Here is a 16,262-nt window from a genome sequence, read left to right as displayed (position 1 = left end):
GCCAGCCACTGCATGCTCGCCTCTCTTCATATGAAGCAGTTGTTTCGGCACCGGGATGCACTCCTGCTAGCTTCATGGAAGTCTCTAATCCTCTCAGCATAGACGAGCCCCTCCGGCCAGCGCTCAGCAGCTATCTCGGACCTGTGTATGAGAATGGAGAAGGGGTGTTCCAAACCGTCATTGCAGGCAAGTACACACATGTGTGGAATACTTCTCCTCCAGTAATGCCCATCGCTTCTAGTCTCCACACTTCAAACGGGTTTCACTCGGATATTGGCGCTATCGAAGCTGCTGAATCATCTCTCACAGTAACTTCTGCCCCTGACATCATCTCTTCAAGCATGCCACCGAGTCCCGTTGCGCCCTCTGCAGCAAACCGTACCACCGGTAACATTATCGACGACTACGGTAAAACGCACAAGGCCCGAGCTCTCCTCGATTCAGCATCGATGTCGAATTTCATTTCGAAACCGCTAGCTAAGAACCTCTACAGTCGCCGATCAACAGTCAACGTGTCCGTCGCAGGCATTGGATCATCCACACAGAAGGTCAGTACTGCCATTACCGCAACCATCGAGTCGGGAGATCGAACGATCTCGATGAAATTGCAGTTTTTGGTATTGAAGCAGCCATCATCGGAGCTGCCAACAACGCCGATTGACATTTCGGCATGGAAAATTCCGGATGTAAGGCTAGCAGATCCTCAGTTCAGTATTCCCGGAAGTGTCGACCTCGTCATCGGCAGTGAAACTTATTGGGAACTCCACACGGGTAGGAAGATTTCTCTGGGTGAAGGTCTTCCGTGGGTAGTCGAAACCCCATTTGGTTGGGCGGTTACTGGTCCCGCAGCTCGCACGGCTACCTGCATTCCACGATTCTGCTATCTCTCCACCGTAGATGAACGGCTGGAATCCACTCTACAAAGGTTTTGGGAAATGGAAACAATTCCATCGGATCCGGTCCAGTCTACCGAAGAAAGTCGTTGTGAGGAGCTGTACGCTGCAACGACTACGCGCGATTCATCAGGAAGGTACGTTGTGCGTCTCCCACGGATTGAAGATCCCGAAATCATGCTCGGAGAATCGAGATCAATAGCAGATCGACGCTTTCTGAGCTGCTATATTCCACATCACGTCGTCTTCAAGGAATCCAGTACGACCACGAAAGTCAGGGTTGTCTTCGACGCGTCATGCAAGACTTCGTCGGGCTATTCCTTGAACGACACTCTGCTTGTTGAACCTGTTGTTCAGCAAGATCTCTACTCGATCTATTTGAGATTCCGGACAAGAGTTGTCGCCATCGTAGCAGATGTCGAGAAGATGTATCGACAAGTGCTGCATCATCGAATCGACCTAGTATTCCTCCGCATACGATATCGTAGAAGTCCTACCGATCCAATCGCCACATACGAACTACAAACTGTCACCTACGGAACAGCAAGCGCTCCTTATTTGGCAACGAAGACACTTCAGCAGATCGCGAAGGATCATGAGCATTTGTATCCCGCTGCAGTCAACTCGGTTGTTGAAGATTTCTACGTCGACGATCTTTTGTCTGGAGCATCGGATGTGGAAGCTGCGATTATTCTCCGCCGAGAAATCACTGCCATGCTTAGTTCCGCTGGGTTCATGCTGAAGAAGTGGGCGTCGAATGCCCATGAAGTGCTAGAGGGTGTCCCACCAGAGGATCTTGCAATTCAGCCTATCCATGATCTACAGGATGAGCAGACAATCTCCACACTTGGTCTACTTTGGGAGCCAACCGCCGATATGCTACGGTTCAAGGTTGAATTACCTCTTCCTGCTGCCATCCTTACAAAGCGGAAAGTGATGTCGTATATAGCTCAAATATTCGACCCACTGGGATTATTGGGTCCAACGACAACCAAGGCAAAGCTCTTCATGCAACATTTGTGGACGTTGAAGCGCAATGGTGTTTCCTGTGAATGGGATTCTCCACTACCAGAGAAACTTCAAGCCGATTGGAAGCAGTTTCACTCTACCCTCCACATTCTCGCTGATATCCGTATTCCTCGATTGGTGTTGGCTTCCGGAGTCAACAATATCCAGCTGCATTTCTTCGCCGATGCATCCTCCATTGCATACGGTACGTGCTGCTACGTTCGCACGGAATCAATGGTAGGAGTATTTGTACACCTTTTGACATCTAAGTCTAAGGTCGCCCCGTTGTCTACACATCATTCCATCGCTAGACTTGAGCTCTGTGCCGCTCATCTAGCTACTCAACTTTACAAGAAAGTAGAAGCGACCTTGAAGGTTTCAGCAACGGCATTCTTTTGGTCGGATTCCAGTACCGTGCTTCAGTGGTTGCGTGCATCTCCAAATCGCTGGAAGACATTCGTCGCCAATCGCGTGTCTAAAATCCAGACCACCACGGATATCAATCACTGGAGACACATCGCAGGCTTAGAGAATCCTGCGGACGATATTTCTCGTGGCCTAAATCCAACGGATATTCTGCACCGTTATCGGTGGTGGCATGGCCCACCATGGTTGTCGCAAACTCGCGATCTCTGGCCCAGGACCATCATCGATCAGGAGTACTCCCCCGCAGCGTCCGAAGAAGGGCGCAAAATTCCGATTGTTGCAATGACTGCTGCACAAGCAACTCTCTGTGAGGATTTGTTCGCACGGTACTCCAGCTACAGCAAACTACGCCGAGTCTTGGCATTCTGCGAACGCTACCTACAGTGCCTGAAAGATCGTTCTCTCCTGCGCAAATCCGATCCCAGTTTCGCTGAACTAGTAGTTCAAGGAGATAAAGCCGCATCCGTTTCACGAGTTGCCACCACCGAGCTTCAACACGCCGAACAGCTACTGTGCCGTTTATCACAACGCAAGGCTTTCGCTGAGGAGCTCTCCGATCTTGCAAATGGCGAACGCGTCATTAAGTCATCTTCACTCAAATGGCTGAACCCGTTCGTAGACCAAAACGGTATCATCCGCGTCGGTGGTCGTATCCGTAACGCCGCGTTATCCGACGCAATCAAACACCCGATCGTTCTGTCCGCTAAACATCCGCTGTCTGCTCTGTTGGCTAGCAGTTACCACCAAAAGCTACTGCATGCAGGTCCACAACTCCTGCTAGCCACTCTCCGCCAGAAGTTTTGGATTCTGGGCGGCAGAAACCTCATAAAATCCGTCTTCCACCAATGCCACACTTGTTTTAGAAGCAAGCCAACTCTAGTCCAGCAGAGCACAGCCGATCTGCCGGTATCGCGAGTTTCGCCGACGCGTCCGTTTTCCGTGTGCGGTATCGACTACTGTGGACCGTTCTACATCAAGTCAGCAGTTCGAAAGCGTGGTCCTACAAAAATCTACGTGGCCATATTCGTTTGCTTCTCAACCAAAGCTGTTCACATCGAGTTAGTGAGCGATTTGTCAACTCCTGCGTTCCTAGCTGCACTACGTCGTCTAGTCGCCCGCCGAGGAAAAGTCGTCGAGCTCCATTCTGACAATGCTACTGCCTTCAAAGGTGCTTCGCATGCCTTGAATAGGATTTACCGAATGCTAAAGATTGAAGCTGCTGACCGTGCGCAAATCTTCGATTGGTGCTCCGAAAATGAAATCGTCTGGAAGTTTATTCCACCCCGAGCTCCACACTTTGGAGGCCTCTGGGAAGCCGCTGTCAAATCTGCGAAAACGCATCTGCTGAAGACCGTTGGTAACGTCAACTTAGCCTACGAGGACCTGTTGACATTGTTAGCACAAGTCGAGATGTGCCTCAACTCTCGTCCGCTTACGCCGATACCCGAGGACCCATCTGACCTAGAAGTCCTAACGCCAGGACACTTCCTTGTTGGAAGCAGCCTACAAGCGGTTCCTGAACCGAACTGGACGGATACCGCTGATAATCGCTTGGACCATTGGGAATTGACCCAGAAACGGCTGCAGGTGATCTGGTCGCGCTGGTACCCGGAGTATCTACAACAGCTACAATCTCGTGCAACTAAGGGTTGCAATCCGCCAGTCACCATCGAAGTTGGTGCCATTGTCATTATAAAGGAAGACAATGTTCCACCAACAAATTGGCCGTTGGGGAAAATTATCAAGCTTCATCCTGGAAAAGATGGTGTTGTACGAGTGGTGACTCTTCGAACAGCATCAGCTAAAGAAGTCGTGCGCCCCGTAGCACGAATCGCGTTACTTCCGTCGATGAAATCATCATCAACCTTGTGACCAGGTAGAGCAACCCATTCCGGGAAAATTTGCTCGATGCGCACCTGCACATTGCACAGGTAATTGTAGGTCCAATAAATTACACTTGCCTCGTAAGATCTACCTGTTCCTTCTCTTGTTCCCGGTCTCCGTCGAGGAATAATCATCCCACATCTACCACTGGATCAACCCGTGAACCCGTGGTTAAGCGTGCAAATGGAGAATCATGCGCAGCCGAAATTCTTGCAGTGAAAGGGAAAAGGGATGATTTTTTTGTAAATAAGTAGATTAAAGATCAGTTGAAATATTCCATATTTTCCATATTTCAAGGTGGCCGGAATGTTAGAGTTAATACATTAGAAATTTGAATTTACACATAGTAACAGTTTCAAATGACATGGATTGTAGTTTTAATTGAATTTGTGAGCACAGAGAGGGAGAGTGTATTATAACGACGATTGCCCATGGTCAACATTTGGATAGGTAGATAAGGGGTCTGCACAATTTGTAAATAATCCAGTAATAATATACACGTTGAAGAGCACAGTACGGCCGGTTTGGTGTCTCATTTTTTCTTTGGTCCTTCGATGACTGAATCGGTGTGTTTGAACGACAAAGTCCTCCCGTAAAAAGGGACTTAGAAGAATTTTGTGTGGTTAGTGAAGCATTTCTAGAGAGTGCATTTTTCGGTGCTAGTTCACGTGGCTAGTGAAGAAAGACCTTCGAGTACGGCAAGGCGAGTATCGTCATCAGCATGTTTTCTGTGTATTACCAGAATGTCAAAGGTATGCGCACAAAAATTGCTCAGCTCCGTCCAACTGTGACCAAGGAATCAAAAATATCTCCAAATGACAAAATGACAAGCGATCAACGAACCGAATAATAATGCCAGAAGTGGAAAGCAATAATGATATAATCTTCTTCCTTCTTTTTCATGACAAGCAGCCCGTGCGACACAACTCACTCGGGGCGGTAGAAGAAAACGAGAAAATTGCTGGCAAGCTGCTTCAGGAAGTAAAGCCGAAGATGATACACGTATGTTAATGGGAATTTTTTGTTATGTCTTTTCTCGATTCATATCAAGCTATGTCCTCATCCGTGTATATTGCAACAAAGCAGGCTAGCAATATATCATTATCTTTCTACCACTCGGATCGAGCTATGTTACAGAGCGAGTTTGTCGTAGCAACCGTTTTATCTGTATGGTTGGTTGCTTTATGTGTTTGGATTCGCTGGCTGTGACTATGAAGTATTTGTCTTTACGGAAACATGGCTCCGTGCTGATATTGACAGTCGTGATTACGTTTTCTTCCACTGTGATCGCAATGAGCTAACCAGTCCTAATTTGCGGGGCGGTGGAGTACTGATTGCAGCCAAAAACTACCTGTAGTGTGAATCTATTTCGATAGCTAACTGTGAAAATCTTGAGCAAATTGAAATCTCATTCGCTTTATGTAGTGGCTATCTATCTTCCACCTAAATCGAGTGCCGAGCTATATATTGCTCATGCAAGGACTGTTCAACAAGTGGCAGATCGTTTATCGGATTCTGACATAATCCTATCGATCGGTGATTTTAATCTTCCTAATCTGCGATGGCATCTTGACGAGGACATTAATGGCTTTATTTCTTCGAACGCCTTGACTGATACTGAGAGAAACTTTGCAGAAGCTATGTTTTAAAATGGGTTGAGACAGATTAATAACATTGTCAACACGAACGAAAGGCTCCATGACCTGGCGTTCACCAATCTCCCGGAGTATCTTGACCTGATTGCCGCACCTTCATCGCTGTTAACTGTTGATAATCACCACACACCAATCATCTTACTACTTGACGAGAGTGTTGTACCATCCGTACTTGACGATCAGGACAAATGTTTCAAATTTGACTATTTGGCATGCGACTTTGACTTGTTGAATTCTATTTTTATGAATATTGAGTGGGAACAGTTAGCAAGTTATGCTTCTGTAGACCAAATGTTATCAGCTTTCTACGAATCTCTCTCTGAAGTTATAAATCATCATGTACCTCGAAAGAGACAAGCACCAATTTCTGCTTTCAACAAACCGTGGTGGACTGCAGAGTTACGTACGCTTCGTAACAAGCTTCGTAAGCTGCGCAACAGGTTTTTTCAAACGAAAAATGAGTCCGATAAACCTAGACTCGTTAAGCTTGAGTAGCAGTACAAAGCCACTCTTTCTACAACACACGAAAACTATTTGTGTAGGATACAGACAACCATCAAAGAAAATCCTTCACGCTTTTGGGATTTCATTAAGAGACGCAAAGCTGGCTACGGCATCCCTGGATCGGTCAACTTCGATGGAACCACTTCTCGCTCATGCTCGGAGCCAGCTAATCTCTTTGCTGATTTCTTTGAGAGCGTATTTAGTAAAGCATAAATGCTGATGACCTAATTTTTTTTCGTGTAATAGTTTCTCCTGCTGACTGTGTTGCAGTGCAAGAAGATATAAATCGTTTGCTAGTCTCGTGCGGTGACAACGGCATGCGAGTCAACAGCACAAAATGCAAAGTGATATCCTTCACCCGCAGCAATAGAGTTATACCCCGTACAGCTCGTGGCTTATATCATGTAATATAGGCTGTCTTGCAATGAACACTCATACATCTAGTTTTCACTTGAAATCCTATGGATGAGTGCTCATTGCAAGACAACCTATATTACATGATATAAGCCATAGTCTGTACGGGGTATTACTCTTCATCCATACTGCATACTCCATCCCTAGAACGTGTAAACGCAATCTGCGATCTAGGCGTTACGATCAATTCCAGGTTAACGTTTTACGAATGCATAAGTATCGTAACTGCCAAAGCATACACTGTGCTTGGTTTCATTCGTGGTCATGCTTCTGGTTTCACCAAAGTTTATAGCCTCAAGACACTATTCTGCTCGCTGGTTCGTAGTATCTTAGAATATGCTTCCCCAGTATGGTCTCCATTTTACATTACGCATATTTATACGATTGAACGGCTTCAGAAAATTTTCATGAGGTTTGCTTTACGTCAGCTCCCATGGAATGATCCAGTCATTCTTTCCAGTTATCCAGACCGATGCATGCTGATTGATTTGGAATCTCTCTCAGCAAGGCGTATCAAATTGCAACGACTGTTCATCTTCGACCTAATCACCGGCAATGTGGACTGTCCCGAACTCCTGGAACGGATTTCATGGAACATTCCTCCTCGTAGATTTCGTAACTTCCCATTACTGGCAATTCAATTCCACAGAACTAACTTTGGATTCAATATCTGTTTTAATTCATGTTTGCGTTCCTTTAATGATGTTTGTAATTAGTTTGATTTTACCATGTCCGAAAATGTGTTTAGTAATAGAATAAGAGGGATAGATTAAACAAGTTTTAGTTTTAAGTAATCAGTCTGTACGACGTAGTCGAAGACGGTGTGCAATAAATAAATAAATATTGCTAAAAACAATTAAGTGTTGAGTATAACATCTACATCCCTTCTCGAGGTGTGGATATAGAAGGTGTGGTCTACGACGCGAGTCTGACTGTCGAGAACTTGAAACGTGCCTCGGGTGGTTTTAAAAACACGACATTCGCTACCGCGCTAGTGAAGATACTGGATGTAAGGCAACTGCATTCAGTATCTTTGCTAGACGGTACAAAAGTTTATCAGCATTCAGACTCGTTTCGGGTGACTTTCGCAGGTTCAGTTGTTTGTACAGAGGGTATACAATTGTACCAACTGCATTAGGCTGGGACATTCGGCCAGCCTTTGCGAAAACACAACTCGTTGTGGAAAATGTGGTGAAACCCACAATTAGTAAAATCAGTAAAATGCGCTTACTGTGACGAGAATCCTCACCCCTTGCAGGAGTGGCCGATGCACAAAATTGTTCATTAGAATGTGAGAATGTTAAGGTTTCGTAAGGACAGAAGTAAGAATAAAGTTCAGTTCCACTTCCATCTCCACTTGAGTACGTTCACTTATATATCACACTTCCACATTGGTGGCAGCGGTGAACCGTTTTTGCGTTAAAAAAAAAAAGTAAATTTCATAAAGGACTCAACGAGAAACAACTGTGAGTTGTTCCAATTGCTCGTTAAAGCGTCTGCTCGGAAGTGATATAATAATCAGTAACGTGACTGTGAGGTGGAATTTGTTTTAAATTGTGGAACCACCAACATCATTTTTGTGCAACAAGCAGTGTGGCAGTGGCAGCCTAATAAACAGACACTTAAAGAAGTGAGTTCTTTCACAAAGTGTCTTACGGCAATTTATTGTAAACGTTCAGAACAGTTGGAAGATAATTGAAGCTTAAGAAAACTGTTGTGACTTGGCGAAAATTCGTGAAGAGAAGCCTTACGGACCTAAATAAGGTTAAGTCGCAATTCGCCGTGTGGTGATTTTTACGGTAGTGCTTACGTTAATGGTGCCGTGAAGAAAGGCTAAAAGTGACTATCAGAACAGTGGTCAGACTCTATGCCCATTGAGTTGAACATTTCGGAGTTGTACCAGAAAAATCAACATCGTAGCGGCAGCAGTAGTAGCAAGTGACAATAAAACAAAAATTCGTGAAGGAAGACATCAGAGGAAGATATCGACATCAACAGTGATCGAGACATCGTCGCCAGCTGGAATTTCATTTACGTGGTCCTGAAGGAAAATTAAAACGCAAGTAGGTTAAAAAAAATTGTGTATTCTCATTGACTTAAATTTTAAACATTAGATTTTTTATTTGGTTTTTGTCTTTTGTGTGACGAAAACATTTTTTTTCTCAGTATTGAAATTTTATTCAATTTTCATCTTTCTGCATGAATTTTAGAAAAATCCTCGGATTAAGAGGAAGAGATATTGAATTTAATAACGAATTAAATTTGAGACCCTTGGAAGCCAATCTACTTCCAGAAAATTCAGAAGAGGAAACCGAAGAAGATTCAGATTCCTATCTTCCCTCTTTGCCTGATTCAGATTCCGATTTATCAAGTTTAAGTTCTTCTATTGGCATAATGGCCTTTGATTCGAAAGAAGCTTGCGAAGACATTCCAGAATTGATTGGAAAAAGTAATTTCCAACAATTCATGGCGATATGCCAAGATTTCAATGAAAGCCTTGGTGAAACACCAGAGACTATTTTAGTTAAAATAATAAAGCGGAAGCTTAAAAATGTAGAAGCATTTACATTATGTAGACATGCTACTACATTTGATGAAATTAAAACCATCTTATCTAATAAGTATGGTGAAAAGGCACCGCTGAATGTTTTGATCTCAGACATGGTAAATCTGAGACAAAAAGAAAATGAAGATGCTAAATCCTATGGGGATAGGGCTTTAATTCTTCACGAGAAACTGAAGCTAGTTTCTGAGGATTTGTTGAAAATTTCAACCCTCAATCGGGTGAGATCTTTTCATTTTATCTATTTAGATTCCATTTGTGTCACTGATTTATAAAATGCTCTATATTGACAAATAGAGCTTCCAAATCATTCACCCTCCCACTAACACAACTCTTTCCGTCCTGTGACACCTATGAAGGTAGTATGGGTTCCCTGCACCTTCTTAAGTAGATGTTGAATTAACTTTCCCTCCCGTCCCCTGCGATTGTAAGGATGTGGCCAGGTCTATAATGTGATGCTTGTTTTGTAGATTTTATGTTTGTGTGGGGGAAAATCACAAATCCCAAGTGATATTTTCTGCGTCAACACACGATATTTTCTGCAAAACGTATTAGTTGACCATTAAACAGCCACCCACGATTTGTACAATCGCATATGCTATGCTATGCTATGCTGCTATTTGTTGAAAATTTCAACCCTCAGATATAAAGATGTTACACCAGTTACTACATATACTCTAGGGTAATAATAGAGTATTTTATTAATGTATTAAGAACCAGTGATATAAAAAAGATTGTTAAGTCTAACAGTCGAAAAAGATTGTTAAGTCTAAGGGTATCCAAATCAAAATCGATTTCAAGTAAAAAAAGAAATAAAAACCGAACCGATTAGTTATATTAGGAGAGAACAAATGAAATGCGATTTTTGTGGCACTAATGGCCACTCAGAAGCTAATTGCTTCATACGCCAAAGGTCGCAAATAAATATATTGGAACAAAAAAACCAACAGGGCCTGACAAAGAGTGGCCCAGACATAGAGGAACTGCAACTAATGAAATCATTAGGGATTTCATAATCCCATTTATTAAATCTAGGAAAACAAATAGGCCAATTATTCCAATAAAAACGTGCCTCAATAGAGAACCGTTAACTTTTTTATTAGATGCTGGAGCAGAAGTAAGCGTTATTAAACGCAATAGTTGCATAATGAAACATCTTCTAAAGAACACAATTGAAATATCAGGTGTTACACCTGAATCAATCACAACTATTGGAACCATCATGATAACTTTTGATTTTGAACATTTCAAAAGGTTCTTTAGAATTAATGTTGTGGAAGAAAATTTTCCCATCCCGTGCGATGGAATATTGGGAAGTGATTTTTTCAATAATTATCCCTGTCAATCAATTGTTTATAGAGATAATTGTTTTAAGATTTTTCAGTCCTCCGGTTGCTATTTTATTAATGCAATGCGTGCGATAAATCTGTTAAAAATTCCTGCACGAACAGAATTGATTCAAAGGATTTTTGTTAATACTAATCATGATTTGATTTGTTTTTCTAAACAATTTAATAACAAACAAATCTACGTTGGAAATTATCTAGCAAGACCAATTAATTATTTCGCTCATGTACCTATCATTAATGCAACACACGACGAAATAGATCGATTTGAATGAATTAAATTTTGAAAAAATAGACTCCTTTGATATTTTGTCTATGAATGTCAAAGCAAACAATAGGCTTAATAATATTTTAGCAATTTAATTATTAAAAACATTAATTATAGATGTTATCGAAAAATTCAAGACGTGTTTTATTTAGATGGTGACGTATTGGACTGGCACTGATGCGACAACTCACAAAATCAATGTAAATCAAGAAAATCCAATTTTTACAAGGCAATATAGATTACCTACTTCACAAAAAGAGATTGTTGATGGTGAGGTTAAAAAAATGTTGAAGAATGGAATTATTAAAGAGAGTAACTCTCCATGGAATTCTCCTTTAATAGTAGTCCCAAAGAAAACTTCTGCAGATGGTCAGAAGAAATGGCGCGTTGTAGTTGATTTTAGAAAATTGAATGATATTACTATCAGTGACTCGTATGCATTACCATTGATAACTGATTATTTTGAACCGTTGGGAAAAGCTAGATATTTCACAAATCTAGACTTGACAAGTGGGTTCCATCAAATAAAAATGGATGCAAAGGATGCAGCAAAAACTGCATTTTCTACCTAGTATGGCCATTACGAATATTTGAAAATGCCATTTGGTTTGAAAAATGCGCCAGCCATTTTTCAAAGGCTTATGAACACAGTCTTAAGTGGTTTACAAGGAATTAAATGTTTTGTTTATATGGATGACGTTATTGTCTACGGGAATAATTTAAAGGAACACAATGAAAAATTATGTGAAGTTTTGGATTGTTTGCACCCAAACCCAAACCGACAAATGTAATTTTCTAAAGAAAGAAATCTTATTTTTAGGGCACCGGATAACTTCAGAAGGTATTTTGCCAGATGAATCGAAAACATGTGCCATTAAAAACTTTCCAGTACCCAAAAACCCAAAGGAAGTCAAATTTTTTTTAGGTTTTTTAAGTTACTATCGGAAGTTTATTCCGAATTTGGCAAATCTAGCAGAGCCTATTAATAAACTGCTGAGAAAAGGTCAGAGGTTTGTATGGAGTCAACATTGTCAACAATCTTTTGACGAGTTAAAATCGTTGTTGATAAGTTCTCCAATATTGCAATATCCTGATTTCCAAAACAACTTCGTCTTAACAACAGACGCAAGTAATGTAGCTATTGGAGCAGTTCTGACCAATGAAGGTTCATGTCTGCCCATAGCCTACGCTAGTAGAATATTAAATCCAGCCGAAAGACATTATTCTACAGTCGAAAAAGAGCTGCTCGCTATAGTATGGGCAGTAAAACACTTTAAGCCATACATATATGGTAGAGAATTCTTCGTTTATTCAGATCATAAACCATTGGTTTATTTATTCAACATAACACAATCATCCGACCGACTAATGCGGTGGCGGATTCAATTAGAAGAATATGACTTTAAAGTTAAATATATACCCGGGAAAGGCAACGTAGTAGCAGACACGTTAAGCCGAATCGATTTATGTAATCTAGACACTGCAGATCAAATTACAGAAGCAATAAGTGATGAAATAAGATCACACAAGAAAAAAATTGCAAAGCGCATAAATGTGATCACAAGAAATCAGGCGAAAAATGCCAATCAAGATCCAGACAATAATAATGAAAATGGAATAGCCGAGGATTATTCATGTTTTCTATTGTTGAAGGATCCAAGAAAAAACAAAAATGTTTGTAATAAAATAGATGCATCTAAAAACTCAATACATGTTTATATTGTACCTAAAATATTAAAAACTGATGTTGATTATGGCTTCGACAAAAATGTGTTCGATTCAAAAGATATTCAAAAATACGAATATATTTCGAATCTTGATAAACATTTTATTATCAGTAAAACTAGTCATAAAGGTAAAATTTGTATTTATGAATTTTATAAAAATCTGTGTATTTATAAAGAAAGTATAAGGTGTATAATGAACAAATCTATTAATTTTCATTTTACCTTATCAGCACGTGATGAAGTAAACTGGCTGAAATTGAAGGATATCACGGCTCATATATTTTCCAATATGAAATGTCGATTATGTTTTGTTAACAACTTGATAACTAAACTAACTACACAAGACGATATTCAGACAGTTCTGAAAGAATTTCATGATAACCCACTAGGAGGCCATGAAGGATTAGAAAGAACTACCAAACGAATTGAAGAAAGATATGTTTGGAGCACTATGAGACAAGACATAAAAAGTTATATTGAAAAATGCGAATCTTGTCAGAAAAATAAAATTCTAAGCAAAAACAAAATTCCAATGAAGATAACATCTTCAAAACCTTTTGAATAAAATTATCTGGACATTGTTGGTCCTCTGCCCACTACTAAAAATGGGAATAACTATATTTTAACAATTCAAGATGATTTGACTAAACAATTTTCGGCAAAACCCATTCCAGAAGCTACTGCTGAGATTACATGCAGAGCATTTTTGGAAGTTGCCATTTGCACATACGGCGTTCCTACGGAATTAGGTACAGACCGTGAAACTAATTTTGTTAGTAAATTATTTCAAACGCTTTGCAAATTATTGAAAGTAGAACAAATTCAAACAACTGCATACCATCCTCAGAGCAATGGTGCTCTCGAGAGATGTCATAGAACAATGAAAGAATACATTCGATCATTTGTGTGTAGTCAATTAAATGATTGGGATCATCCCACTGCGTCCTAGCAAGAAGTACGGTCGACTTGTTTCGCGCTCCGTTGTTTTGGAAGTTTTTTTTCGGTATTCGCTTGATATAAATTATCAGTTTTTTTCTCACTAAGTGACTCCTGGCATAGTTCCCGGTAAATTGATCGAAAAGTGAGTTTTTTTTAGTAGAAAGTGTCATTTTCGGAAAGATTAATCAGTGCTATTGGAAATTCGCAAACAAATTTGGGCATCATCGTTGCGTGGTCACGCATACGCGCTTACGCATACCCGCTCACGTATCATCATCATCGAGTGTGAGCACCCGTTTCTACATCTACATCGTTCATCAATCATCGTGCGCCTGTGTGCGCTGAGTGCCGCGCCTCGATCAAGTGCACCACAGTGAAGGTCATCCACGCTACGCGTCGCTTCCCAGCCATCTGTGTAAACGCCTACACATATAACGCTCGCTGGTAGTAGTATAGGATTATCAGATAAGTTTTTGTTTTTTTTTTGTTTCTTTTCCTCCCCATTAGTTAAATTTTCATTTTGTATTTCTGTGTTTGTAGTGTTTTCTGTGTATTGTGTCTGTGCGTTCAGTGAGAGAGCGTTTTGCGCTCCCACTAGTTGAACAAAATGGATGTTTTGTCAGAAGACGACATGGATGACCATTCATCTCAGAAAAATGGTGATGTCATCCCTGGTTCGTCGTCTCAGTCTGTCAATGGGCAGGCTGAGAAAAGCTCCAGATAGCGGGCCTACCCGAATGACTCGACTGGCCCATGGGTTGTCTATTTTCAGCCCAAAAACAAACCCTTGAATGTTGTTCAGATATCTGATGATCTGACAAAGCGATTCTCTGCCGTGACCGAAATAACGAAGGTTAGGCACAACAAACTTCGTGTGACCGTCGCTAACCTGAAACAGGCCAATGAAATTGCTGTTTCCCAATTTTTCACACTGGAATATAGGGTGTACATTCCAGCCTCTGATGTGGAGATCGAAGGCGTGGTCACTGAGGCGAGTCTGAACCCCGAGATACTGGAGAAGCAAGCGGTTGGCCGATTCAAGAACCCCTTGCTTCCTCCGGTAAAGATACTGGCCGTTCATAGAATGAAGTCAGTATCGCTCAGCGAGGGTAAAAAGAGTTTTACCCCCACAGACTCGTTTCGGGTGACCTTTTCTGGATCTGCCCTTCCTCAATACATCGAGCTGGGAAAACTTCGTCTTCCTGTGCGGTTGTTTGTACCTCGGGTCATGAACTGCAGGAATTGCAAGCGGTTTGGACATACGGCCTCCCACTGCGGCAACAAGGCACGCTGCTCCACATGCGGGGAGAAGCATGAGGATGGCGCTTGCGCAGCTACTGCACCAAAATGCGTGTACTGCAACGGAACTCCTCCTCATGCTCTCTCGTCGTGCCCGGCGTACAAACAGCTCGGAGACAAAATGAAACGCTCCCTTAAGGAACGTTCCAGGCGGTCTTTTGCAGAAATGCTTAAGACAGCCACGCCATCGACCACTGACAAAAATCCCTTTTCTCTTTTGTCAGATGACGAGACTGACTCTGACTTGGCTGAGGAGGGAACTTCTTTCGGTTTTCCGGAAGGTTCTGCACGGAAACGAAAGCGCATCCGTTCGCGGATTGTTGCAAACAAAGAACCCCAAATCAGCTTGCCTAAATCAAGGAGTGGTGGAAAAAAAGAGACTTCTACTCCTCCTGGATTCCGCAGAACTGACTATACCCAGGATTTTCCACCTCTTCCGGGGACATCCGAAACCCCTGATGCCCCATTTTTAAGAACAGAAACCCCTGCTTCATCTGGGTTGTTCTCATTTGATGACATTGTGGACGGTATTCTCAAATACCTCAACATTTCTGATCCTCTGAAAAGCATTGTCCTCACATTGCTTCCCACTGTGAAATCCTTCTTGAAGCAATTGACTTCAAAATGGCCCCTTCTTGCAGCTATCATCTCCTTCGATAGATAATTTTCCAAACGAGGTCGGGGATTTGATCACTGTTCTACAGTGGAATTGTCGAAGTCTAATTCAGAAATTAGATTCGTTCAAGTATTTAGTCCATAACAATAATTGCGATGCATTTGCCCTCTGTGAAACATGGCTCTCTTCAGAAATTGATCTCCCTTTTTGTGATTTTAACATTATTCGATTGGATCGTGAGGATTCACGTGGAGGAGGGGTACTTTTGGGGATCAAAAAGTGCCATTCCTTCTAAAGAGTGAATCTTCCCGAATTCCCCGGTATTGAAGTTGTCGCATGTCAGGCTACCATTAAAGGTAAGAGCCTTTGTATTGCTTCTGTATATATTGCTCCTAGAGTCTCTGTTAATCGCAAACAACTTTTCGACATATGTGCGGTACTTCCCGCTCCATGGTTGATCATGGGAGATTTTAACTCCCACGGTACAGGCTGGGGGGAGCTGTACGGTGATAACCGTTCTACTTTGATTTATGATCTCTGCGACAACTTCAACATGACAATCCTTAACAATGGAGAAGTAACACGTTTGGCTGGTCCATCCTCGAATGGTAGCAGATTAGACCTCACCTTTTGCTCCAATTCACTATCGTTGGATTGCACTTGGTATGTAATCCAGGATCCGCACGGTAGTGATCATCTGCCGCTCAAAATTTCGATTGC

At 41.8% G+C, this 16,262-nt stretch overlaps 1 protein-coding gene across 1 annotated transcript; it reads left to right on the top strand.

Annotated features, from left to right (window-relative positions):
- Nucleotides 1-341: 341 nt before the first annotated feature.
- On the top strand, nt 342-12,933 carry LOC135714428 (uncharacterized). Its single transcript, XM_065237781.1, has 2 exons — nt 342-4,001; nt 12,919-12,933. The coding sequence occupies exons 1-2, from the start codon at nt 342-344 to the stop codon at nt 12,931-12,933; spliced, it is 3,675 nt and encodes a 1,224-aa protein (XP_065093853.1).
- Nucleotides 12,934-16,262: the final 3,329 nt, after the last annotated feature.

This window comes from Ochlerotatus camptorhynchus, unplaced genomic scaffold (assembly GCF_037179485.1).
Source record: "Ochlerotatus camptorhynchus isolate MF236.1 unplaced genomic scaffold, CSIRO-AGI_Acam_v1.1 ptg000645l, whole genome shotgun sequence".
NCBI lineage: Eukaryota > Metazoa > Arthropoda > Insecta > Diptera > Culicidae > Ochlerotatus > Ochlerotatus camptorhynchus.
This window is presented reverse-complemented; position numbering and strand designations above follow the sequence as displayed.

Coding starts and splice junctions, on each gene's coding strand:
- LOC135714428 (XM_065237781.1), top strand. CDS start 342: ATGCCACCGAGTCCCGTTGCGCCCTCTGCAGCAAACCGTACCACCGGT.